The 21,624-nt window shown below is 33.5% G+C and overlaps 1 protein-coding gene across 2 annotated transcripts in view; it reads left to right on the top strand.

Annotated features, from left to right (window-relative positions):
• Positions 1–21,624, top strand: part of P4HA1 (prolyl 4-hydroxylase, alpha polypeptide I) — a 69,465-nt gene that overhangs the window by 32,333 nt on the left and 15,508 nt on the right. Inside the window, exons 7-10 of one of the 2 annotated variants that reach the window (XM_004680779.1) lie at positions 1,530–1,726; positions 3,198–3,374; positions 4,832–4,902; positions 21,117–21,216. In XM_004680779.1, the coding sequence (XP_004680836.1) occupies positions 1,530–1,726; positions 3,198–3,374; positions 4,832–4,902; positions 21,117–21,216 (545 nt within the window). Of the gene's footprint in view, positions 1–1,529; positions 1,727–3,197; positions 3,375–4,831; positions 4,903–5,862; positions 5,934–21,116; positions 21,217–21,624 lie in introns of both variants that reach the window. The other variant, XM_004680780.1, reaches the window with a different exon arrangement.

Consider the following 21,624-nt stretch of genomic DNA (forward strand, 5'->3'; position numbering starts at 1 on the left):
TATAGTTCAGAGACCCCATTTGTAGCCGTATATGTATATTGTATATGTATTAGAAATAAAAATTACCTGATCTTCCTTTCAGTCTATAAATGAGAATCTTTCGAGGTAGAGTTGTGTACTAATAAAATCAGGTAGCCTTTAATTTATGTGAACCTTTAAAACTAAATCATGACTAAGTAAATGTCTATATGGTAGAAGACCATATCTAAAAATGATATTTTGATAATAGTGAATTGAAACACTATCATTGACAACTGGTAATTAAGTTAAAGTATAGACAGTAGTGTTTTTCTCATTTAAAAATATTTGTACCCACTTAAACTTGTACATGTATTTTTATCTATAAGGCAGTCATCCAAAGGTAACCATAAATTTTTTGTTTACTTCAAGTATACATCCACTAGTACCTATACTTTTTATTTTTAACAAAATTAGGCTTATATATTGCAACATATATTGTGAACAGTTCCTCGAAGACAAATATTTTATAAAAGTAAAACTAGAATTTAGAATTTTTTGGTACTGGTGTGCCATTTTAAATTTGTGTGTGTATATGTGGGTTGTCTGGATATTTTTTTCTCCCTGATGGGAGGAGTAGTATCTTTTCCTTTGCTAAAATAGCTAAAAATTATGACTAGCAATTTAGAGGTAGTTAGTGGATACTGGCTGATTTGAAAATTGTATCTTTAGATTCTCTCTTCCTCCTCACTTGAAATTTAGTGACTAAAATTTACTCAGCCTTAAGAAGTAAGGCTGTATTCTACATTTATAATGTATCTGTGGTAAAGATTTCCTTTGAACTGTGTACCCTCTCTTCCCTATGATACTTTCAGTCTCACAAAAATCTTTTCATTGCTTAAAATAAGTAAAAAGAAATGTTTTAAGAATGTGTTACACATCAAATCAATCATAGTACCTTTGGTAGTGAATACTCAAAGTATAAGCAATTAATTCCTAAATTGAAATAAATGGTTGTTTCTGTTCTTTAGAACTCATTTTCTACAGGGTGACTTTCCTGATTTATTTCAGGTAGTACTGGTTGGTTTGTTCTGGTACAATTTTTTTTTTTTTTTTAAAGATTTATTTGTGCATACAGAACTGGGGTACAGGCCAGAGGCTCAGGGGTGGTGAGAGGCTTCACCAGAGACAGAACGGGGAACAGAACAGGCAGATCTACGAAGTACACTGCTGAGGGGAGCAGCGGGCGGGTCAGGAGAGGTCTGCCACGCCATGTGGTCACCTCCGGGGCAGGCGGGAATCGAACTCATGCGGAAGTGGTTTTAGATTCTCAGTGCTGTGTTTTAACCCGCTGCACCACCAGGGAGGGCCCCTGGTACAATTTTTTTTTGTTTGTTTTGTTTTGTTTTTTTATGGTACAATTTTTTTAGTTTTTTTCTCTCAAAAACATCCTGCTTAGATAAGATCATATGATACCCTATTGCTATATATTGCATTCGGATTCTATATATTGCATTCGGATTCTTGAGTCACTGTAAACTTAATCATGGACATGCTTTTTCTTCTAATAGATCCTGAACATCAGAGAGCTAATGGTAACTTAAAATATTTTGAGTATATAATGGCTAAAGAAAAAGATGACAATAAGTCTGCTTCAGATGATCAGTCTCACCAGAAAATCACATCAAAGAAAAAAGGGGTTGCTGTGGACTACCTACCAGAGAGACAGAAGTACGAAATGCTGTGCCGTGGGGAGGGTATCAAAATGGTAAAGTGGAAAAGCCAATTGCATGTGTGCGTACGTGTGTGTACTAACATACCACTTGCAGTAATACCCTTTTTACAGATTCAAAGTAGTTTTAAAGGGAAAAGGTCAGATAGTTAAAGTGTAGAAATCAGTGCATTCATCTATTACAATAACCTTGACAAGATTAATTAGTGTGAAATGTTTGTCTATTTAAGAAATACTAAAAATATATCAAGAATTAACAAGTTTTGATATTTGTTAAAATACTCAAATGTGTTGTATTGTTCCATTTTATTTATAAGTCAGTATCAGTGCTTAGGGCTGTCAGTAGGGCAGAACCAAAATAGTTAAGTCTGAAGAATTAAAGCCTTAGGACTTTTCAGAGCCTTTTTAATGATAATGTGTATTATAGGGTATGATATACATTGTTTCCCAACATTGATAGAACCTTGGAACCTTTTATAAAAAATACCATATAGTACTACCATTTAGTCGGAAGGAGCTAGTGAATTGAAATAAACCCTTTTAAAGTTTAAACATTTGAATAGTGTATGTATAACTTTATACCATCAAGTGATGACAAGTGTTGAGACTAACCCAACAGCAAATGTAGACTGTATCGATGGTGACACTTGATACATGCTTACGTTTGAGAGTTTGAGTAATTATAAGGGTTGTAACTCTTTTAGGGTCATAAAACTAAATATTCATTCTAGTATATATCTTTTGGTGATAAAAGTAACTACATTACCATTATCACACCTAAAAACACTTAGAGTAGTTCGTAACAATTCTATAAAATCCAGTAGTGTTCACATTTCCAATAGTAAGCTGAGCTTTTAGATTGTTAATAAATCTACCAGTTCATTGATAGCACACATAACAACTCTACCGAGACTGAAATAACTATTCCAGAGAAAAGGATGTTAAGTTTTAATTAAATAATGAATTTAACTAATACTTTGTATATTACACATGTTTAATCAAGACAGAAGTTAGCAATGGAGTAACTTAATACAATAATGATGAAAGGAACTTTTATTTTGTTGATTTACATATTGTTAGTACCCCGTAATAAAAAAGTACTTGGCTTCTTTTTAAATAACTTACTTTCTAACCTGCTCTTTTAAAAAATCCTTGATCAATCTTTGGGGGGTAAGGGGCCAAAGTACTTAATTTGGAGGTATTCAGGAAAACCTGGTTAGGTTTTATTTTGACTTGTTTTACCTTTATATAACTCTCTCTCCCAGGGTTTTTCCAGAACCGAGATTTGGAGCAATATCACTCATTTTTTTCATTCATAATTATTGTTGAAAGAAATGTTGAGAAACCTTAAGGTCTCTAATTTCTTGCAGGAAAAGTCATTAATCTTAAAATTCTCCTGGTCTATTTGAAGCAAAATATTTGCACAGTACTGGTTCTTTTTGTATACAGAAGCATGATTGTTATCTGTACAGGTAATATATTTACTTTAATATCTTAATCTTTTTAGACCCCTCGGAGACAGAAAAAACTCTTTTGCCGCTACCATGATGGAAACCGGAATCCTAAATTTATCCTGGCTCCAGCCAAACAAGAGGATGAGTGGGACAAGCCTCGTATTATTCGTTTCCATGATATTATTTCTGATGCCGAAATTGAAATTGTCAAAGATCTAGCAAAACCAAGGGTAAATAACTTTTTTTCAATTTACTCTATCAGTTTTTCTTTTACAACCTTACAGAAATGATAATTGATAGGGCAGTAATCCCCTAAGTTAACAAAATTGAGTTGTCAAAGTGCTATCAATGTTTCTGTTACCAACACATATCTTGCAAGTAGTTTTATTTACTTATGAAAATCAGATTTTTATTTATATTTGAACAATTTGTGTTTTAAGTATCTTCCTGAAAAGTTTTCCATATTCTTTGAAACCTTTAGTCCTAGAGACTACTCAAGGACCATCTTTTTCTGAAATTTTTTTTTGTCAAAAAGAATACTTGAAGTATTTTTATTTCCTTTAGGCAATTCTTAGAAAGATGTGATTGAGCACAAAAACTATTTAATTTGAAATGATGTGGTTTTTTTACATTTATTTCAGAGAATTTAAGCACAATGCTATATACTTTCATGTTTAGCATAGAAATTTTGTTTTTACCTCACCAACTGATTCTTAAAACCTGTTTGAACTTATTGTAAAATACAAACTGCTATCAATTGTATGAAGAGATTATGAAGTAGGCATTCTTAATTTCTTATTACAGAGGAGTTGGCAATTATTTTCAGTAAAGGTTAAGTAGTAAATATTCTTTGTGCTTTGTAAGCCATGTGATCTGTCACACCTTACTAATTAGCTCTGCCATTGTAATGCAAAAGCAGCCTTAGAAAATATAAATGAACATGACTATTTCACTAATACTGTATTTCTATAAGAAGGCTGAAGACTGAAATGAACCGATTGGCATAGTTTTCTATTTTTAATTACTGAAGACTACATTGAATGGAAAAGATTTATGTAATAAGCATGGGCACTATCCTAAGAATTCTTAAAGAGCTCCCAAGCTGAATTCTACTTATATCAGTCTCTTCTGGATTCCTATTTCATACATTATTTTTGGTCAGCAAGCCAAAGTATCTTTGTAGAACATTTAAGAAATTCTTTTTGCTATTGAATTTCTTATTTTGTTAACCTCAGAATCATTCTCTTCATGATCATTTTTTTCATACTGTTTTCTAATATTTAAGAGTTTTGATGTGAAATGTATGAACAGATATTTTGAAGCAAGAAGTGTTGCAACAGATTTTTAACATTAACCTTTGTGAGTAGTTCTACCCCTAAAAAAAAGTTTAGAATGAATGATTAACTGCAAATTAAATCATTCTAACATCTTATAAACACTACACATTTTAGAAGTTTTCTTATTGTTGCATCTTCTAAACATTAAAATACAATCTCTTTGTACTGATTCCATGCACAAATTTAAAATCAATTGACTTTTCAAGCTTAACACAAGGTGACTGGCAGTCTATGGAGATATTTTCTCTTTCAGCATCCTCTGTAAAAACTCCAGAATTCTGATTGGCTAGATAAATGTGATTAATTTTTTTTGTTTTGTAATGCAACTATTTTGATGGTTGGCTTCACAGCTGAGGCGAGCCACCATTTCAAATCCAATAACAGGAGACTTGGAGACGGTACATTACAGAATTAGCAAAAGGTAAGAGATGTGTATGCTGCATATTTTGCCCGCTAATGAATGTTTTATACATCTACAGGAATTGTTTACGTAAGGGAAATAGGTCATTTTCAGTCTCCAGCTGAAATCATTGCCTTACCGATAACAGCTTTGTGTTTCACAGGTCTTTCTCTCTAACTAGAAGTTGTGGTTTGTTATTTTTAGGAAATTAATATGCTTTGCATCTCTCTTCAGGTCAGGAGTCAAATAGACAGGAAATGACTTGATAGTCCCTTCTCCCCCTTTTATCTTGCCAAAGTGGGGCAAGAAAAAAGAATTAGGCTGAATTAATCTGGGAGTCCTTATTTATGTAGTTCTCTTACACTCAAATAGTGTTGTGAATTTATCAATGCATTATTTTTATTGGTGGCTATATTGGTATTTGTTCATCTTGTGAAAATACTATTGTTACTTGGGGGTAATCTATATCCCTCCAGTTGAAATTTTTATTTAAAACACTTGCCACCTTAAAAGTTGGCAGTAGAGAGAAAAGTATGCTTCTGATTTCAGCCTTGCAACTGGCATTTCTTATAGTTGCCCAGATGTAACAGTTTTATCTTGGTGAGAGTTGTTTAAAAATGACTTGAAAGAGACTAGTCTTTTGTCATAATATTTAAAGAAAATTAAATTTCTAGATAGGAGAAAGCATCTGTGAAACCCATTGCTATAGATCATTTACATATAGTTTCAAATGACTTCTTTAAAAAAAGTGAAAGGACAATAAATCTACAGCAAAAATCTGTCAACCCATTTTCTTTGATTTGGAAGCGGCATTTCTTATTGCCACCTTTCTGAATGTTTTTGCTGATTTGAAACCATTACCCATGCTCTAGACCAATCTGAATTCTTCCAATCACCTGTGGCTTGGCAAAACAAAACAAATCCAAAATTGCCTGCTACGAGAATAAGTCCTTGTCCTTTCTCTTTTTTTTTTTTTTGTAGCTGAGCCGAGCTACAGTACATGACCCTGAGACTGGAAAATTGACCACAGCACAATACAGAGTATCTAAGAGGTAAGGGAGTATTACAGAGAACTTTAGTTATATGTGGATCGTTTTATTCCTTGAGATTTTATATCCATAACACCTAGGCCATTAATACTTGGTGACATCTATGCCTGTATTTTCACAATGAATTATATACAGACATGAGTAATTAGATTTCAAAATGCATGTGAAATTATTTTGTATATGCTTAAGTTATTAGATGATACATCAGTGAAATAATTTGTAGTAATAGATCACTAACATGTAGCTTAGAAGTAGAACATAGAGTGATATTGCAACAGAACTTTTCTACTTATATATGAAGGTTTGTTAGCTCATAAAATTATTTTATATTCATAATTATAAGTCCTATATTTGGGTTAATGTATTCTAATAATTATAATCACTCATTCCAGAGATCGTTATAAATATTTTTGTTGAATAGAAGGCTTATGCCACTCTAGAGCTGTGTTTCTTTCCTCAGCACTGTTGACATTTTGGATTACAGAATTCATTGTTGGTGGCTATTCTGAACTTTATAGGATGTTCAGCAGTATCTTTGGTACCTACTGATATATCGTGTCATCCTTAAGCGTGGTTATGACAATTAAAATTGTCCCTTTGAAAACCAGTATACTAAGTGATATAAAATCCAAGTTCTTATAGGGGAAAAATTTTCTAAGAATTAAACACTTCATAAAACATAAAATTTGACTTGTGTACTTTTTAAGGTAGTTAGTTATGCACATCAAATCTTTATCTAAGATTATTACTGCCAATCATACCCGAAGTACTTTTTGGGCTGTATGGCCTAACCTTCAACATCCCACAAATCCTGATTTCCTAACTTTTCTAAACTGTGCCACCAATCCCTTTGCTCCAATAGTACGTGAAGAAAATTATTTCCTATGATTTTAACTTACAGAACACTAATAGCTTGGTAAGGTAAATACTTCTGCATGTTATAATTCTAAGTTAATATCTTAAAATGGAAAATTAGCTTGTTTTTAAATCAGATTATTGCATGCTTTTAGACATTTATACTGTGTTAATCAGTATAAAAATTCTTTAGTATTTTGGAAATTTTGTATATCCAGTGCATCTTTATAATATGTACAAGGCTAAAAGACAAAGAACAAATATTGTTTTTAAACATTTGTACTTACTAAAAGATTTTAGTTTTGTAACTAAGAAGGCAATTATGCTACGTTTTTTCAGAAGGCACAGCCATACTTTATTACATATTGCATCAAAAAGCATTTACCCTTACCCACTCACATAGAAGACTGAACAAGAATGATCAGAATAAATTCATTCAGTCTTGGCAAAGTATGTAGTGTGTATGATTTTTTTTTTAAACTGTACCTTTTAAGGAAAATGTTCAACAACCTTGTTAGTATAGGCCCACAAGTGAAATGAGTGAGCAATTTCTTATACATTAGACATGCAAAATAAAAAATGATGTCAGTTAAAATAATCCATTTACTTTGGGGAACATCTGCAACATCTGCATTCAGGAAGTATCAGAAAGGAATTCCAAATACTGTATTTTGACAAATTTCTAAGTGATTGCATCATTTTTTGCAGAAGTAAGCATTTGCTCCAGCATTCCACCAAATAGTTTACTTTTGGAAAAAAAAAAACAAAAACTACGGCTTGTTAAATGGAGAAGCTAATAATTTTGTCCAGAACAGAGGAGTGAAATTTTAGTTGTTAAAGTAAATATTCAGTTAATATCTCATATCACTTTAACACTATTTAGTGTGGTAGAAAAGTGTTTGACTCGGGTAGGTTATACTTAGAAGCAAACAGGAGATACTGGTTGTGCCGGTTTTTAGTGATATCCTATAATTTATTATATTTGATCCATATTAACATGGAATAGATACAAGTATATTCTTAGGTGAACAAATGCAAATAACTTTGAATGATTTTAGATATTTAAAGAAATTGGCATTAACAACTTTACCTTCTATTAGGTTGAACTATGCTTCTTAGATTGAGATAATAGAAATGAACAGATCTATAGTATTATGCATAATTGTCCAAGTACTCAGAAGCTCTACTGAAAATTTTGTTCTTTGTGATATATTCTTAACTATGTAGCTTTTGCCAAAAAAATTCAGGTTTGCATTAATTGTTATTTCAGGAAGAATTCCAGTGATACTTTAAAATTTAAAGATATTTTTACACAGAAACTCATTAGAAAAGAAAAATGTTGAAGTACTACTCTGAAAGTACCTTAGCTTTCATATTACTGTCATTAAGACCAGAAGGACGATATATAAAATTGCCTAGTATGGAAGAAAAGTGTAATATGGTTGACATTTCTAATTAGTTGTACAAAAGTTAAACATTCAGTTTTCCTGTTAAAGTAAATTCTAACACTCCATTCTAACTATGGAAAATCTTTGTTTGATGACATAATGACTTACTTTAGGAATAAGCACTCTAGTGTTACAAAATTGTAAACCAGAGTTGATTTCAGACGTAGCAGTAATTGTTAGATCTACACTAAAATAGATTTAGCTTAAGGATGTCATTCAGGTGAAATATTTTAATGTGCAGTACTCCCAATTAAGGAGACTCATAGATAAGTTATATCTTGTTTACACGGTGATTATTGAGTTAGCTTTAACTGCTAACTCAAAACTTTTCATTGAAATCATTTATGATACCAAAAAGTAGAAATTTAAATAAAAACTGCACCTTTTTTTTGAAGGCAATTTGAACATGAAAGTTGTCCTGGCAGAGATATTCCTACAAATGTGCATAATAAACAAATTTTCTTTCCAGTTGTTTGTGAAAGAAAAATTTGAAATCCTATTAAACTAGGACTTTGTTGGTAAGCAATTCTAGTCAATTTGGAATTAAAGGTACTTTTTAAAATATAGCAGTTCCTCAGAAGGTTCAAGATAGAATTTCCAGATCATATACTGTGACCCTGATTATGCTAAGTAGCCAGTAACCAAGTTCAAGTATTGTGTGATTGTACTTATAGGCAGTACCTAGAATAGGAAAATTCGTACAAAAAGTGAACTAGAGGGGTAATTGTTTGAATATGGATTTCACTTTGGATGTTGAAAAGGTTTGGGAAATATACATCATTGTGAATTGTTCATTTACAATAGTTATTTCCATGTTATGTATTTTACAACTTAAATTTCAAGTAGGATAATGTATATACTTTTAAAAGTCCTGTGTATACATATGGTGAATAATGTTCAAAATACATACCTATGTTTTTAATAGTGTTTAATGCAAATATCGTTAAAACCCACTGTATTGAGATATACACATGCCATGCAATCAGTGGCTTTTCATATATTTAGTGTGTTTCTAGCACCACCATTCTATTTAGAAATTTTTATTATGTGCAAGAGAAATTTGTACTCCTTAATCTCTACAAATGGAATCCTATGTCCATGTTCTTCATTCCTTTTCATGAGTGAACAGTATTTCAATACACCAATATATATATTTTTCATTTGTTAGATATTTGGGTTATTTCTATTTTTGGCTACTATGAATAATATTGCTATGAACATTCATGTACAAGTTTTTTTTTTTTATGTGAACATAAGGTTAAGTTTATCCTGGCTAAATATGTAAATGTGGAATTGCTAGATCATACAGTAACTATGTTTAACCATTGAAGGAACTACCAAATTGACAACATTTTACATTCTGACTTCAATGTATGGTGTGGATTTTCTAGTTTCTCCACCTTATCACCAATACTTGTATGTATAAATTTTTTAACTTAGACATATCAATGGGTGTGAATAGTCTCATTGTATTCTGATTTGTATTTACTGGGTAGTTAATGATAATTAACAATCTTTTTTTCCCACTGCTGATTGGAGAACTGTATTCAAATCCTTTGCCAACATTAAAATTGTGTCTGTTTATTGAATTGTAATAGCTCTTTCTATACTTTAGCTGCACATTCTTTTCAGACTTGATCTGCATAAATTTGTTTTCACTTACAGTGGTTTAAGGCACTGTTTTATTTAATCAGTTTTAGCTAAAACTGTCTAACTTAAAGCCATGAAGATTTACCTTTTTTTCCTAAAAAGGTTGTGGTATTAGTTCTTATATTTAGGTTAGTATGTCTCTCTGGTATGGAGGGATACAAAGTTATTTTTTAAAGTATGCATTTCTTGCCTTTATAATTTGTACGAAATAAAAAGATATGGTAATTTGCTAGAATGGCAAAAGTGAAGATTGTAGTGGGAAACCTCAGATTAAAGAATAAGGAAACCTTGTGGAGAACATGATTAGAGGTAAAGAATGGGCCCATAAAACTTGATATAAACAAATAAGTTATCTCTAAACACTTCCAATGTTAGGCTGCAACTACCTATAAAAAAAATCTTTACTAGTTGCTTATGAAGTTAAAAATCTATCTGCCAGGTAGAAAAGATGGATATATTGATATACCAAATTAGTTCTACCAGGAACTATCTGAAATGGTAGGAATATGCTGTAGTATGTATTTATCAACTACATTCTTTGTAGTAATACTACTCTTGGTCTTTCTATTTCTGCTGCATTGTGGATTTTTACTCAGTCTCTCTAAATTTGCAAGAGATGACCAGAGAAATAATAACTTATATTGGATTACTTCGAATTCTTCTAGCAAATAATGTTGCAAATATGTGCCATGCACATACTGGTTGTGGTGTGCAAAACCAAGCATAATCTATATTGGGAACTAGCACTTGAATGAGTCTTTCCTTAATAATGAATTATTGTAGTAAATACAATAGTATCTACTACATATATAAAAACATATGAGTCTTCTGCCTTCCCCACTGAGGTAACCTCTTCTTGATATGCTTTAGGTTACTGCTATATCAAAAAATTAAAAGGATAACAGCTGCCACCACTCTCACAACTGCTAGGATGAATCCTACAGTAGTATTTGATGGTACCAAACAATGTATCCATTGTGATTCTATTAAAGTTACTAAAAGCTCAATTGCTTGAAAAGTGTCTGAAATGCCCTCTCTTTTGGGTGGATGAGAAATGCCTGTCTTGAGGAAATAGACTGAAAAGGATTCCCACTGGGGTGAAGGATTCTGATGCCTGCACCATCCAGGAATGTGGTAGATGACCCATGGTAAATGATGTAGGTTGGTAGATGTATCTGGACCAGGTGTTCTGAAGCACCTGCATGACTACACATAGAAAGCAGCATTGGAAGATATACATCCAGTGTTAGGAAATGATCTGCTAAGATTGGGCACAGTTATTTTAAGATCGCAAATGACAGTGCTGATACATTCTAGAGGTTAGTGCTGTTGAGAAAGTGGACATGCAAGTAGCTGTGATGGTAAGACATAATGATGCAAACTGTCCTTAATCTAGAGAAGAATTTCTAAGGAAGACAAACTGTTCATTTGTCCCAATAGTCCAGTTGTATTTTAAGGGGAGAAGTAACTTTGAACATCCATATGTATATGTTTGTATATAAAAGAATATTCTGGGAAGACAGAAGAACATGTGCACTAGTTTTAGGGCTAGAGGGAAACATTTTAAGACATATTCCTGAGCACTGAGAATTTTAGTGGTAGAAGATACTTGGGAATAAAGGATGGAATTATTTACAGAATGAGGGATGTCTCAAGAAGGACCAATACTAAAATGTTACTAAAAAAGTAAAATGGATTTGGAAAATCTTGTTAGATTTACACAGTAGTGCTAGGAGGATTATGGGTGAATCTGGTAAGGTGGCAGCCGTGTGTGAAGATACTTCATTTCTCCCCATAGTCACAACCAAATTACTCCAAAACAAAGGTAACTGAGAAACAAGTCGGTAGCAAAAAGTACTGGCAACATAGGAAGAGGTAAAACAGATTGTAATGAAATTGTATTTAGAACATTACTACAGCACTACAGCCCATAAGGAATATGCAAGGCAGAGTATACTACTACAGAATGTAACAGAAGGAGCAAGTGCCCAGGGTAACTTGGAAAACAGAACATTGCAAACTTGCTGTCTCAAATATAATCCCAACTCAGCACTATACCTATGGCTCATCCACAGCTTTGAGGTTTAAGCTGGCATCATACTGTTTCTGACATTTTCACCAAGAGTTTACCAACAACAGTAAAGGACTCAGCATGGATCCTCACCCACAATGCTATAGAAAGCATGTATGCTTAATGCTTACTGGAGGCAACTTTTCAATGTACTGCTTCCCCAGTTCCTACTTATTATCCCTTTCATTACCATAGCCATCTGAACAGGTACAAAGGCATCAACCTATATAGATAACTGGGCCCTCCCTGGTGGCGCAGCGGGTTAAAGCACAACACTAAGAAGCTTAAGCCACTTCCGCATGAGTTCAGTCCCCGCCCCGGAGGTGACCCACATGGTGCAGCAGACCTCTCCTGACCCACCTGCTGCTCCCCTCAGCAGTGTACTTCATCGATCTGCTCCCCATTCTGTCTCTGGTGAATCCTCTCACCCTCCACCTCTCTGGCCTGTACCCCAGTTCTGTATGAAGAAACAAATCTTAAAAATAGATACCTGATACTGAATAAAAAAATGTAGGATTATATTCCACTTCTAATGGGAGTGGATGAAAGAAACTCAGTATTACAACTCAAAACTAAGACAGAAGAACATTATCATAAATTCCGGACCAAAAAGTAAACAACCCCCAAGGGAAGTCTCAATCCAGAAGAACTGTGGAATTTGCCTGAGGAGGAGTTCAAGTAATAGTTACAACTATATTTGCTGAATTGAAAAAAACAATGGATGGTGAAAAACAGGAACCACAATAAAGAAAAAATACAAGACGTTTACAAAAACTATAAACAAACTTACACGCTTGAATGCATAGTGGCTGGGAAAACACAAATAGAAAAAAAAAAAATCACTGTAAGAAATAACCCAAAAAGAAATATCTGTATCATGCAGTTTTCAGAAGAAGAAAAAAGTTAAAGAAACAATTGCCTCATACAATCTCAGTCTGGAAAATGAACCAGATATCCAGGAGCTTGCAGATACTGAGGTCTGGACCCCACAAAGAAAGAATGGCCAGTGAATGCCACAGACATGAACCAGCATTTCTATACCCAGTCATCATCCCCTAACTCCCAGTCCTACTAGTGTCTAGACCCATCCTGGTACCTCCTCTGTTCTCAGTAGCAGTTTTACTATCAAGTCTCCAGCTACACAGAAAAGACCAACACCTAAGATAATTCAAACATGGGAAAAGCTATTTTTGAAAAGGTCCATATTGCCACCTGTTGGAAAAGTAGAAGTACTGCAAATCTCTGAACTGTCACATCCCTTAAAAATAGGGAAAACTGAAGCAACAGTATGGGTAAAAATGTAACACATGACACCTTGACAACTGAAAGGTATATGTTATCAAAAGACACAGATAATTTTTAACTTTCTACCAGATTGAGTTTATCATGGTGATTCTGGACTCTTTAAGAGATGCAAGAAAACCCAGAAGAATGAATGTCCTGAGAAATAAAATTAATGAGCAGAGATTAGAAATTGATGCATTAAAATAGGAAATAGCAGAGATGCAGGATATATAAAAGAAACCAATAAAGATAAAACAATCGAGCAAGCTATGCAAGCAGAGTAGACCAAATGGAAGATCAAATCAATGGTCTTGAATAAAACATACAAAGCACACAGCTGCAAGAAGAAAAAAAAACTTCCCAAACCTGAGGAAGGAACTAAACAGGTCCATGAAGCTGAAAGAATACCAGGTTACCTAAATACGATGACACCTGGACCAAGACACAAAGTCATGAAACTTAGAAGAGCTCAAGAGAAAGAATACTTTAAGTGACAGGAGAAAAAAGTGTTAATTTATAAGGATAATCCCATCTGGTTCACATCAGAATTCTCTGAATCAACCATATGAGCAAGGAGAGAATGAAATGACATACAAAGTACTGCAGGCCAGGAATACTGTATCCCACAAGACTCACCTTTATATCAGAGGAAATAAAGGCCCTCACAGACAAACAGAAGCTAAAGGAGTCTCCAAACATGGGGACTCTCCTACTCGAAATGTTTAAAGGAGCTGTTTCATTTAATTCAAAGAAGAAAAAATTTTGAGAAAAATGCAGAACCAGAAAAATAAAAGAAGCAACAGTAGTTACCTTAAATGTTAGTGGACTGAACTGATCATCAAAAGACAGAGAGTAACAATTTTTTTGTTGTCTCCAAGAGCCCAGCTGACTTCCAGAGATAATCACAGGTGCAAAGATTGAGGAAAAAAATCCTACAAGCAAATGCGACCCTCAAAAAGGCAGGGAGAAAATAGAATTCATGCTAGAAAGTTATCATGAAGCAGGGACATTTATTTTTTATTATATATATATATTTTTTTTTTAAAGATTTGTTTATTTATTCATACAGAACTGGGGTACAGGCCAGAGATGCGGAGGGTGAGAGGCTTCACCAGAGACAGAGTGGGGAGCAGAACAGGCAGATCGACGAAGTACACTGCTGAGGGGAGCAGCGGGCGGGTCAGGAGAGGTCTGCCACGCCATGTGGTCTCCTCCGGGGCAGGCGGGAATCGAACTCATGTGTAGTGGCTTTAGCTTCTCAGTGCTGTGCTTTAACCCGCTGCGCCACCAGCGCAGGTTAAATAGGGAGGGCCCCTATTTTTATTATATTTTTAAATGAGGTCCTTAAAATAATTATGCATGCAGAACTGGGGTACAGGCCAGAGGTATAGGGGTGGTGAGAAGATTCATCAGTGACAGAGTGGGGAGCAGAACAGGCATATTGACTAAGAACACTGCTGAGGGGAGCAGCATCCATTTCAAGAGAGGCCTGCTACACCATGTGTATCACCTCCAGGGCTGGGGATCGAACTCACACTGAGGTGGTTGTGGCTAGCTTGCAGTGCTACATCCTAACCTTATGCGCCACCAGGGAGGGCCCGAACAAGGAAATTTATTACACAAGTCAAGGAACAATAAATACATAAAGGCATAACACTAATATGTAGGCCCCAAATGAAGAATCCACTTCCCTCCCAGCCCCACCCCCCAAAGAAGGAAAAGGAAAAAAATATATGACACCTCTTCACAAACCTGAAAACAGACTTTGGCAGCAACATAGTAGTTGTAGGTGACTTCACTTATCAATGGGCAGATCAACAATGTAACAATAGCCTTAAATGAGGAATTAGACCACTCTTGAGAAACATACACAGGGCACTGCATTCTCCCTCCCCCAAACTGAGTACACATGGAACATTCTCCATGTTAGACTACATTCTAGGACCTAAAAGTGTCAACAAATTCATGAATATTGAAATCATATTAAGTATCTTCTTTGATCATAAGAACTCAACATCAAAAAGAATAGGAGAAACCTCTAACAGATTGAACAGCATAGTACTGAATGTCTTTTGGACTAATTTGGAAATCAAAGAAAAAATTAAAAATAGGTGGAGACAAAGGAAAACTTATGAGCCTTCTGAGACACAGCAAGAACAGTACCAAGAGGTTAAGTATGTAGCAATAGAGTCCCACATCAGGAAACAAGATCTCAGTATTTTAACCTTACATCTTGAAGTGGGAGAGAACAAAAAATCAAAAGTCCCAAGAGAAGGAAATAGTATCAGAATATAAGTGAAATAGAAATTTAAGAAACAGTTCAAAAGACCAATGAAATTTAAATCTGATTCTTTGGAAAAATAAACCTCTAGTTAGGTTCACAATGGAATGCTTCCGAACATGTTTTATAGGCCAACATTACTCTCACAGCAACAACAGGTAAGGAAAAAAAAATGTACAGACCAAAACCCATAATTAACAGATTCAAATAACCTCCACAAAACCTTGATAGACAGGATTCTTTCAATGCATTGAAAGAATTCTATGTCATGATCATGTGGAATTTATACCAGACACACAATTATGGTTTAGTATCAGAAAATCAATGTATTATATCACATCAACAAAAGAAAAATATGTTTATGACAATAGATTAAGAGCATTTGATAAGAGTCAACGTCCATTTATGAAAAAATCTCAAACTGGGGATACGTGCAACATACCTCAGATTACTAAATGTAACAGGACAAGCATACAGCGCACATCATACTAAAAGATAACACACTGAAAGCTTTTCTCTAAGATCTGGACAAGACAAGGATGTTCACTTTAACCAGTACTATTCAACAGTTATGTCTAGTTAGAGCAGTAAGGCAAGGGAAAGATACAAAAGGGATCCAAATTGCAAAAAAGAAAGATTACCATTTTTTGCAGATGACTGATAATATACTTTAAAATTATAACACCAACAAATGGTATTGGGAAAATTGGCAGCAAAGGCAAAAGTGTAGATTACCATTTCACACTTAATGTAAAAAATTAAGTTAAAATTGACTAAAAACTTGCATTAAAGACCTGAAAAGATATCTAATACATTGAAGAAAACACAGATAAGACACTCTGACATTAACTTCAGGGATAGCTTCATTTACAAAGGCAAGAAAAATAGAATATAAATAAATGATATATTATCAAACTGAAAATCTTTTGCACATCAAAAAAAACATTAAAACAAGAAGTACTACTGAATGGGAGAAAATACTTGTGTAGAATACATTGGAAACCAAATAGAAAATCAAATCAGTGATCTTGAATATAATTGTTTCAAGTGCACAGCTGTAAGAAAAAGAAAACTTCCCAAATCTGGGGAAGAAACTAAACAGGTCCATGAAGCTAAAAAAATACCAGGTTCTTTTAGGGGCTAATTAATATATAAGATCTATATAAAACTCACAAAAAGCAAACAAATAGCCCAATTAAAAAAAAATGGACAAAAGAGCTATAGCCACTGATCCAAAGAAGACATATAGATGGCCAAAAACACATTAAAAAATGCTCATCATCATTCATCATCAGGGAAATGCAAATCAAAACCACAATGAAATACCACCTCATACTTGTGAGAATGGCCTGTATCAAAAAGACTAAACAGCCATTGTTGGTGAGAAAATAAAGAAAAAGGAACCCTCATACACTGTTGGTGGGAATTATAGCAGTATGGTTATTTCCTAAAACATTAAAAATTGATCTACTATACAATCCAGCAGTTCCATTCCTAGGTATCTACCTAAAGAATGCAAGAAAAGTAATTCAAAGGAATATGTACACTGCTATATTTATTGTAGCACTATTTACAATAGCCAAGTGATGTAATCAACATAAGAGCCCAAAGATAAGTAAATTAAAGATATGTGGTATGTTTATATGTAGAGTATTACTTAACAATGAAAAAGATGTACACTTTTGTGACAACATGAATGGAAGTGCAGGGGATAATGCTGAACAAAGTATAAGTTATCACGCGAGTAATATTGCATGGTTTCTTACTACGTGGGAATATATAATGAAACAAGACAAAGGATCAATCAAAACCAAACAAAAACAAGCCTTAGAAATATAACTATAGAATTGATCTCAGAGGGTAAGGGGGAGGGTGAAGAAAAAAAGATGGAAAAGGGCAAATGAATTATGGCAAAACACTAAGGGGCCTTGCTGTTATGCTTGGTGTGGTAGCACATACTTGCAGGGGTGGGATACTGTATTTCTGAATTATATACAATGTTGTAAACCAGTGTTGCATAGTGAAAAATTTATGTAAGAAAACTCCACAAAGACTGCATCAAAATGCTATTATGAACAATAGATGAATATTGCAAAATAGTAGGTTACAAAATTAATAAAGATCTATTGCTTTTTTACATACAGATACAAACTTAAATAATTTTGTTCACAATTACATAAAGAAAAAAAATCAGACCTAGTAATTAACCTAACCAATCAGGTGAAGCACTACACAATGAAACTGTAAGAGTCTACTAGTGGGTATGTATCGTGATATAAGGAGATAAAATGTAGTCAATGTCATGAATGGGAAAATTAATATAGTCAAAATGACTCTGCTACCAAAAGCTATATATAAATTTATTGCAATCCCTATTGAAATGCCAAATGATATTCTCGAAGATAGAACAGAACTGTAACAATATATGGAATCATGAAAGTCATCAGTTAAAGCAATTCTGAGAAAAATGAAGAGGAACAGAGGTATTATATTTCCTGACTTTATATGATAAAGCTACAGTTATTAAATACAGTATTGAAATAAAAAGATATATATTGAAAGTACAGTAAAAAGTTCAAATATACCAGAAGAACTCATGATGAAGGAGCTGCAACTCTACAGTGGGAGATGGAGAGTGTAGTGAATGGTCCTGGGGAAATTGGATCACTCTCACTCTGCATTCAAAAATAGATACAATCCCTGCAACACTAAAATATATAGAAGAAAATATTCGTGAAACAATTCATCATATCAATTATAAAGATATTTTTGGAGACCCTACTTCTATGCCAAAGGAAATATGGCAAAAATAAAAGTTCCCTTAAATTAGAAAGCTTTATACAGCCAAAGAAATAATAGATTAAAAAGACATCCTGCCAAATTTGAGAAAATATTCACAAATTACACAAATGACAAGGGGATAACATCCAAAATATACAAAACTTAATCTAAGGAAAACCAACCCAATCAATAAATATTCAGCAGATCTGAGCAATTCACCAAAGAGGATTTCCAGAATAGATACATGGAAAAGGATCATTATCTCTTTTAATAAGGAAGATGCTGGTTAAACCCTCCCTTAAAGTTACCACATACCCATGAGAATGGAACATACTAAAAAGACCTCCAACAAGAAGTGCTGGAGAAGATGTGGAGAAAGAGAGCCCTGTTACATTGTGGGCCAGTAGAATACAATCATCGTGGAAAGTGATCTGGATTCACCTTAAAGCAAAAATGGAAATATCTTAGACATCTGCCCAAAGAATGTGAAATTTACTAACTCTGTATGTTCTACAGTGTCTACTGTAGCATTATTCACAATAGCTAGGACATGGAAATAACCTATTTGCCCACTGGAAAGAGAGGATTGGATTAAGATAATTGGATTAGGAAATGGAATACTCATTTGATAAGAAATATGAAGTGTTACCATTTATAGCAAAATGTGAGGAGTTAAGGGAATTATGTATCAGAATGACAAAGACAAATTTTACATAACAGATTATTCAGCAAAGCAGCATACACATAAAAACTACCTGATGCTAATAAAGGAAGTGATGTTTCTGATTTGGGAGTGTGGAGAGAGAGGATGCAAGTATATAGGTGGGGGGAAAAAGTTTTTTTTAAATAAAGAAATAGGTACTTAGAGATTTGACTGTGAGGAAGTTTTTGAGTTACCTGCTTTCTTATAGGAAGAGCATATGGGTCTCTACTTGCTTTTCCTGAGTCTTTTATTTAGCTTACTAAGCCACTGGGCAATATATAATTACAATTGTCCATTAAGTTTTATTGAATTGTTGATAAGACATGAATATAGCAGAAGCTAACTTTATAATATACCATAAGTTTAGTAATATTTTACTTGAACTTTCAAAAATATAACTTACTTAAGCAGGTGCTATCTAAAGAACAGCAATGTATATGATTGTATGGCATCTATATTTTATTCTTTTAAAACTATGTCTTGATGTGATTTAAAATTGGGCTGCCCAGAGTACCCCATGAGAATTAGTTCTTGATTACTCATAGTGTTGAAGGCAGGATTTTCAAAATGGCAGTTATTGTATACTCACTTTCAAGTTCTCATAAGCAAATGAATAGAGGAAAAATGTAGTTGATTGAGCAATAAGGGAGTAACGCTAGATTTAAATGGATTTAGAAATGAGTCTGAAAAAGTTGATTTGAAGGGAAGGAGAAAAATTGATACCTGGAGAAAGAGAGAATTGAGGGAAATAATTTTTAATTTTTACTTATTTTTAATGGGAAGGACTTAAGTCCAGTTCAAAGATATGGGAGGAGTTATTGAGAAAGTTGACTAGGTAAGAGAGAAAAGATCTAATCAATTTTTAAATGTTCCTGAAAATGGTAGGGAATAATAGAATCTAGGTCAGAGCCTTAGATAGTGTAAAAGAAATTTCTCCTTAGGACTGGAACTAGAATAAACCAAAGATACATGCAAATGTAGGCAGATTTTATGGTTTCTAGTTTCTCTGTGAAGTTGAATTTAAGTTACCTAATAAGTGAAGGGGAAGCCATTGATTGGGATTATGAGTAAAGGGGAGAATAAGAGTAAAAACTCATTACGGTTCATAAATTTTTAGTGGAACATATTTGCACTGCTTCATTACTTTCACTTACAGTAGGGTTTGGTGACAGAACCAAATGCTTGGGAGAAAATTTCATTCAAAACCAGGATTCTGGTTTTGCAAGACACTTACATTTAGAATATAATCAAGTGTTGTTGAAATAATCAATCATGAAATCAAAGCTTGATGAGAGAAGTAAAGAAAGAATAAAAAGCTGATTAACTGGGAAAAACATAATTCAAGGGGGATATAGTTTGATTTGGATATAGCCTTTTTTGATGAGAGATAGTTCCCAGACCTTAAAATTCTCCCTTTTATGGTTCAGCTTTGCAACCATCACCATTATCTAATGACAAAACATTTTCATTACCTCAGAAGGAATCTTTAATCCTTTAGGAGTCATACCCCTATGCCCCCCTTTTCTTGGCAACCGTTAATCTTTTTCTGTGTATTCATTTGACTATTCTGGATTTTTCACTTAAATAGAATCGTAACTTGTAGCTTTTGTATCTGACTTATTTCACTTAAAGGTTTTCAAGGTTGATCTATGTTGTGGTATATACTTCATTCTTTTTCATTGCACAATAATCAGCACATTTTATGCATCCATTTATCAATTGATGGACATTTTGATCATTTGGGGATGTTAATGCTGCTGTGAACATTTATGTGTAAGTTTTTGTATGAACAAAAGTTTTATTTTCTCTTGGTTATATAACTAGATGTGGAATTGCTGGGTCATGAACTGTTTAACCACATGAGGAACTACCAAACTGTTCTTGAAAGTTGCATGCACCATTTTACATTTTCCTAGCAAAATATGAGGGGGGGGGTCCCAGTTTCTCTCCAAATTTCATCCTTACCAACACTTGCTGTTTCTGCCTTTTTAAATAACCATCCTAATGTATTTATATACCTTTTAAAAGCTAATTATGTAATATGCAAGACAACTCTTGATCTTCATGTAATAGAACTTTATCAATAAAATTAGTATTTTCTTACCATTCTTAGTGCCTGGCTTTCTGGCTATGAAAACCCTGTGGTGTCTCGAATAAATATGAGAATACAAGATCTAACAGGACTAGATGTTTCCACAGCAGAGGAATTACAGGTAAATATTAAAGATTATCCTTAAATTATATGTTACCACATTTATCTTTAAGTTTTCTTTACACTTTACAAAAGATGCTTTAGATGAGATTTCCTAACAACCCCCAGGCAGTGCTAAATATGTTTGTTAGTTTGGAACAGTAAATATGTAAGCTAAAGATGCAAAAGATACCCTAATAATCAATGGCAAAATTGTTATCTTTAAAATATGTCAAAATATTGAAGATTCTTCCTGTTGTGAGTATAAATTATAACTTCCATTTATATGAAAATACATAGCACTAATGTTTATTAAATGTACTACAGTTTTTTATTTTTTTTCTTTTCAAATTCCTAGGTCTGTCAGGTTTCCAGGGCAGTTTTTTTTTTTTTAAATAATTTTCTCCATTTTTATTGAGATATAATTTTT

The sequence above is a fragment of the Condylura cristata genome, unplaced genomic scaffold (assembly GCF_000260355.1).
Source record: "Condylura cristata isolate star-nosed mole 26May11 unplaced genomic scaffold, ConCri1.0 scaffold00011, whole genome shotgun sequence".
Lineage (NCBI taxonomy): Eukaryota > Metazoa > Chordata > Mammalia > Eulipotyphla > Talpidae > Condylura > Condylura cristata.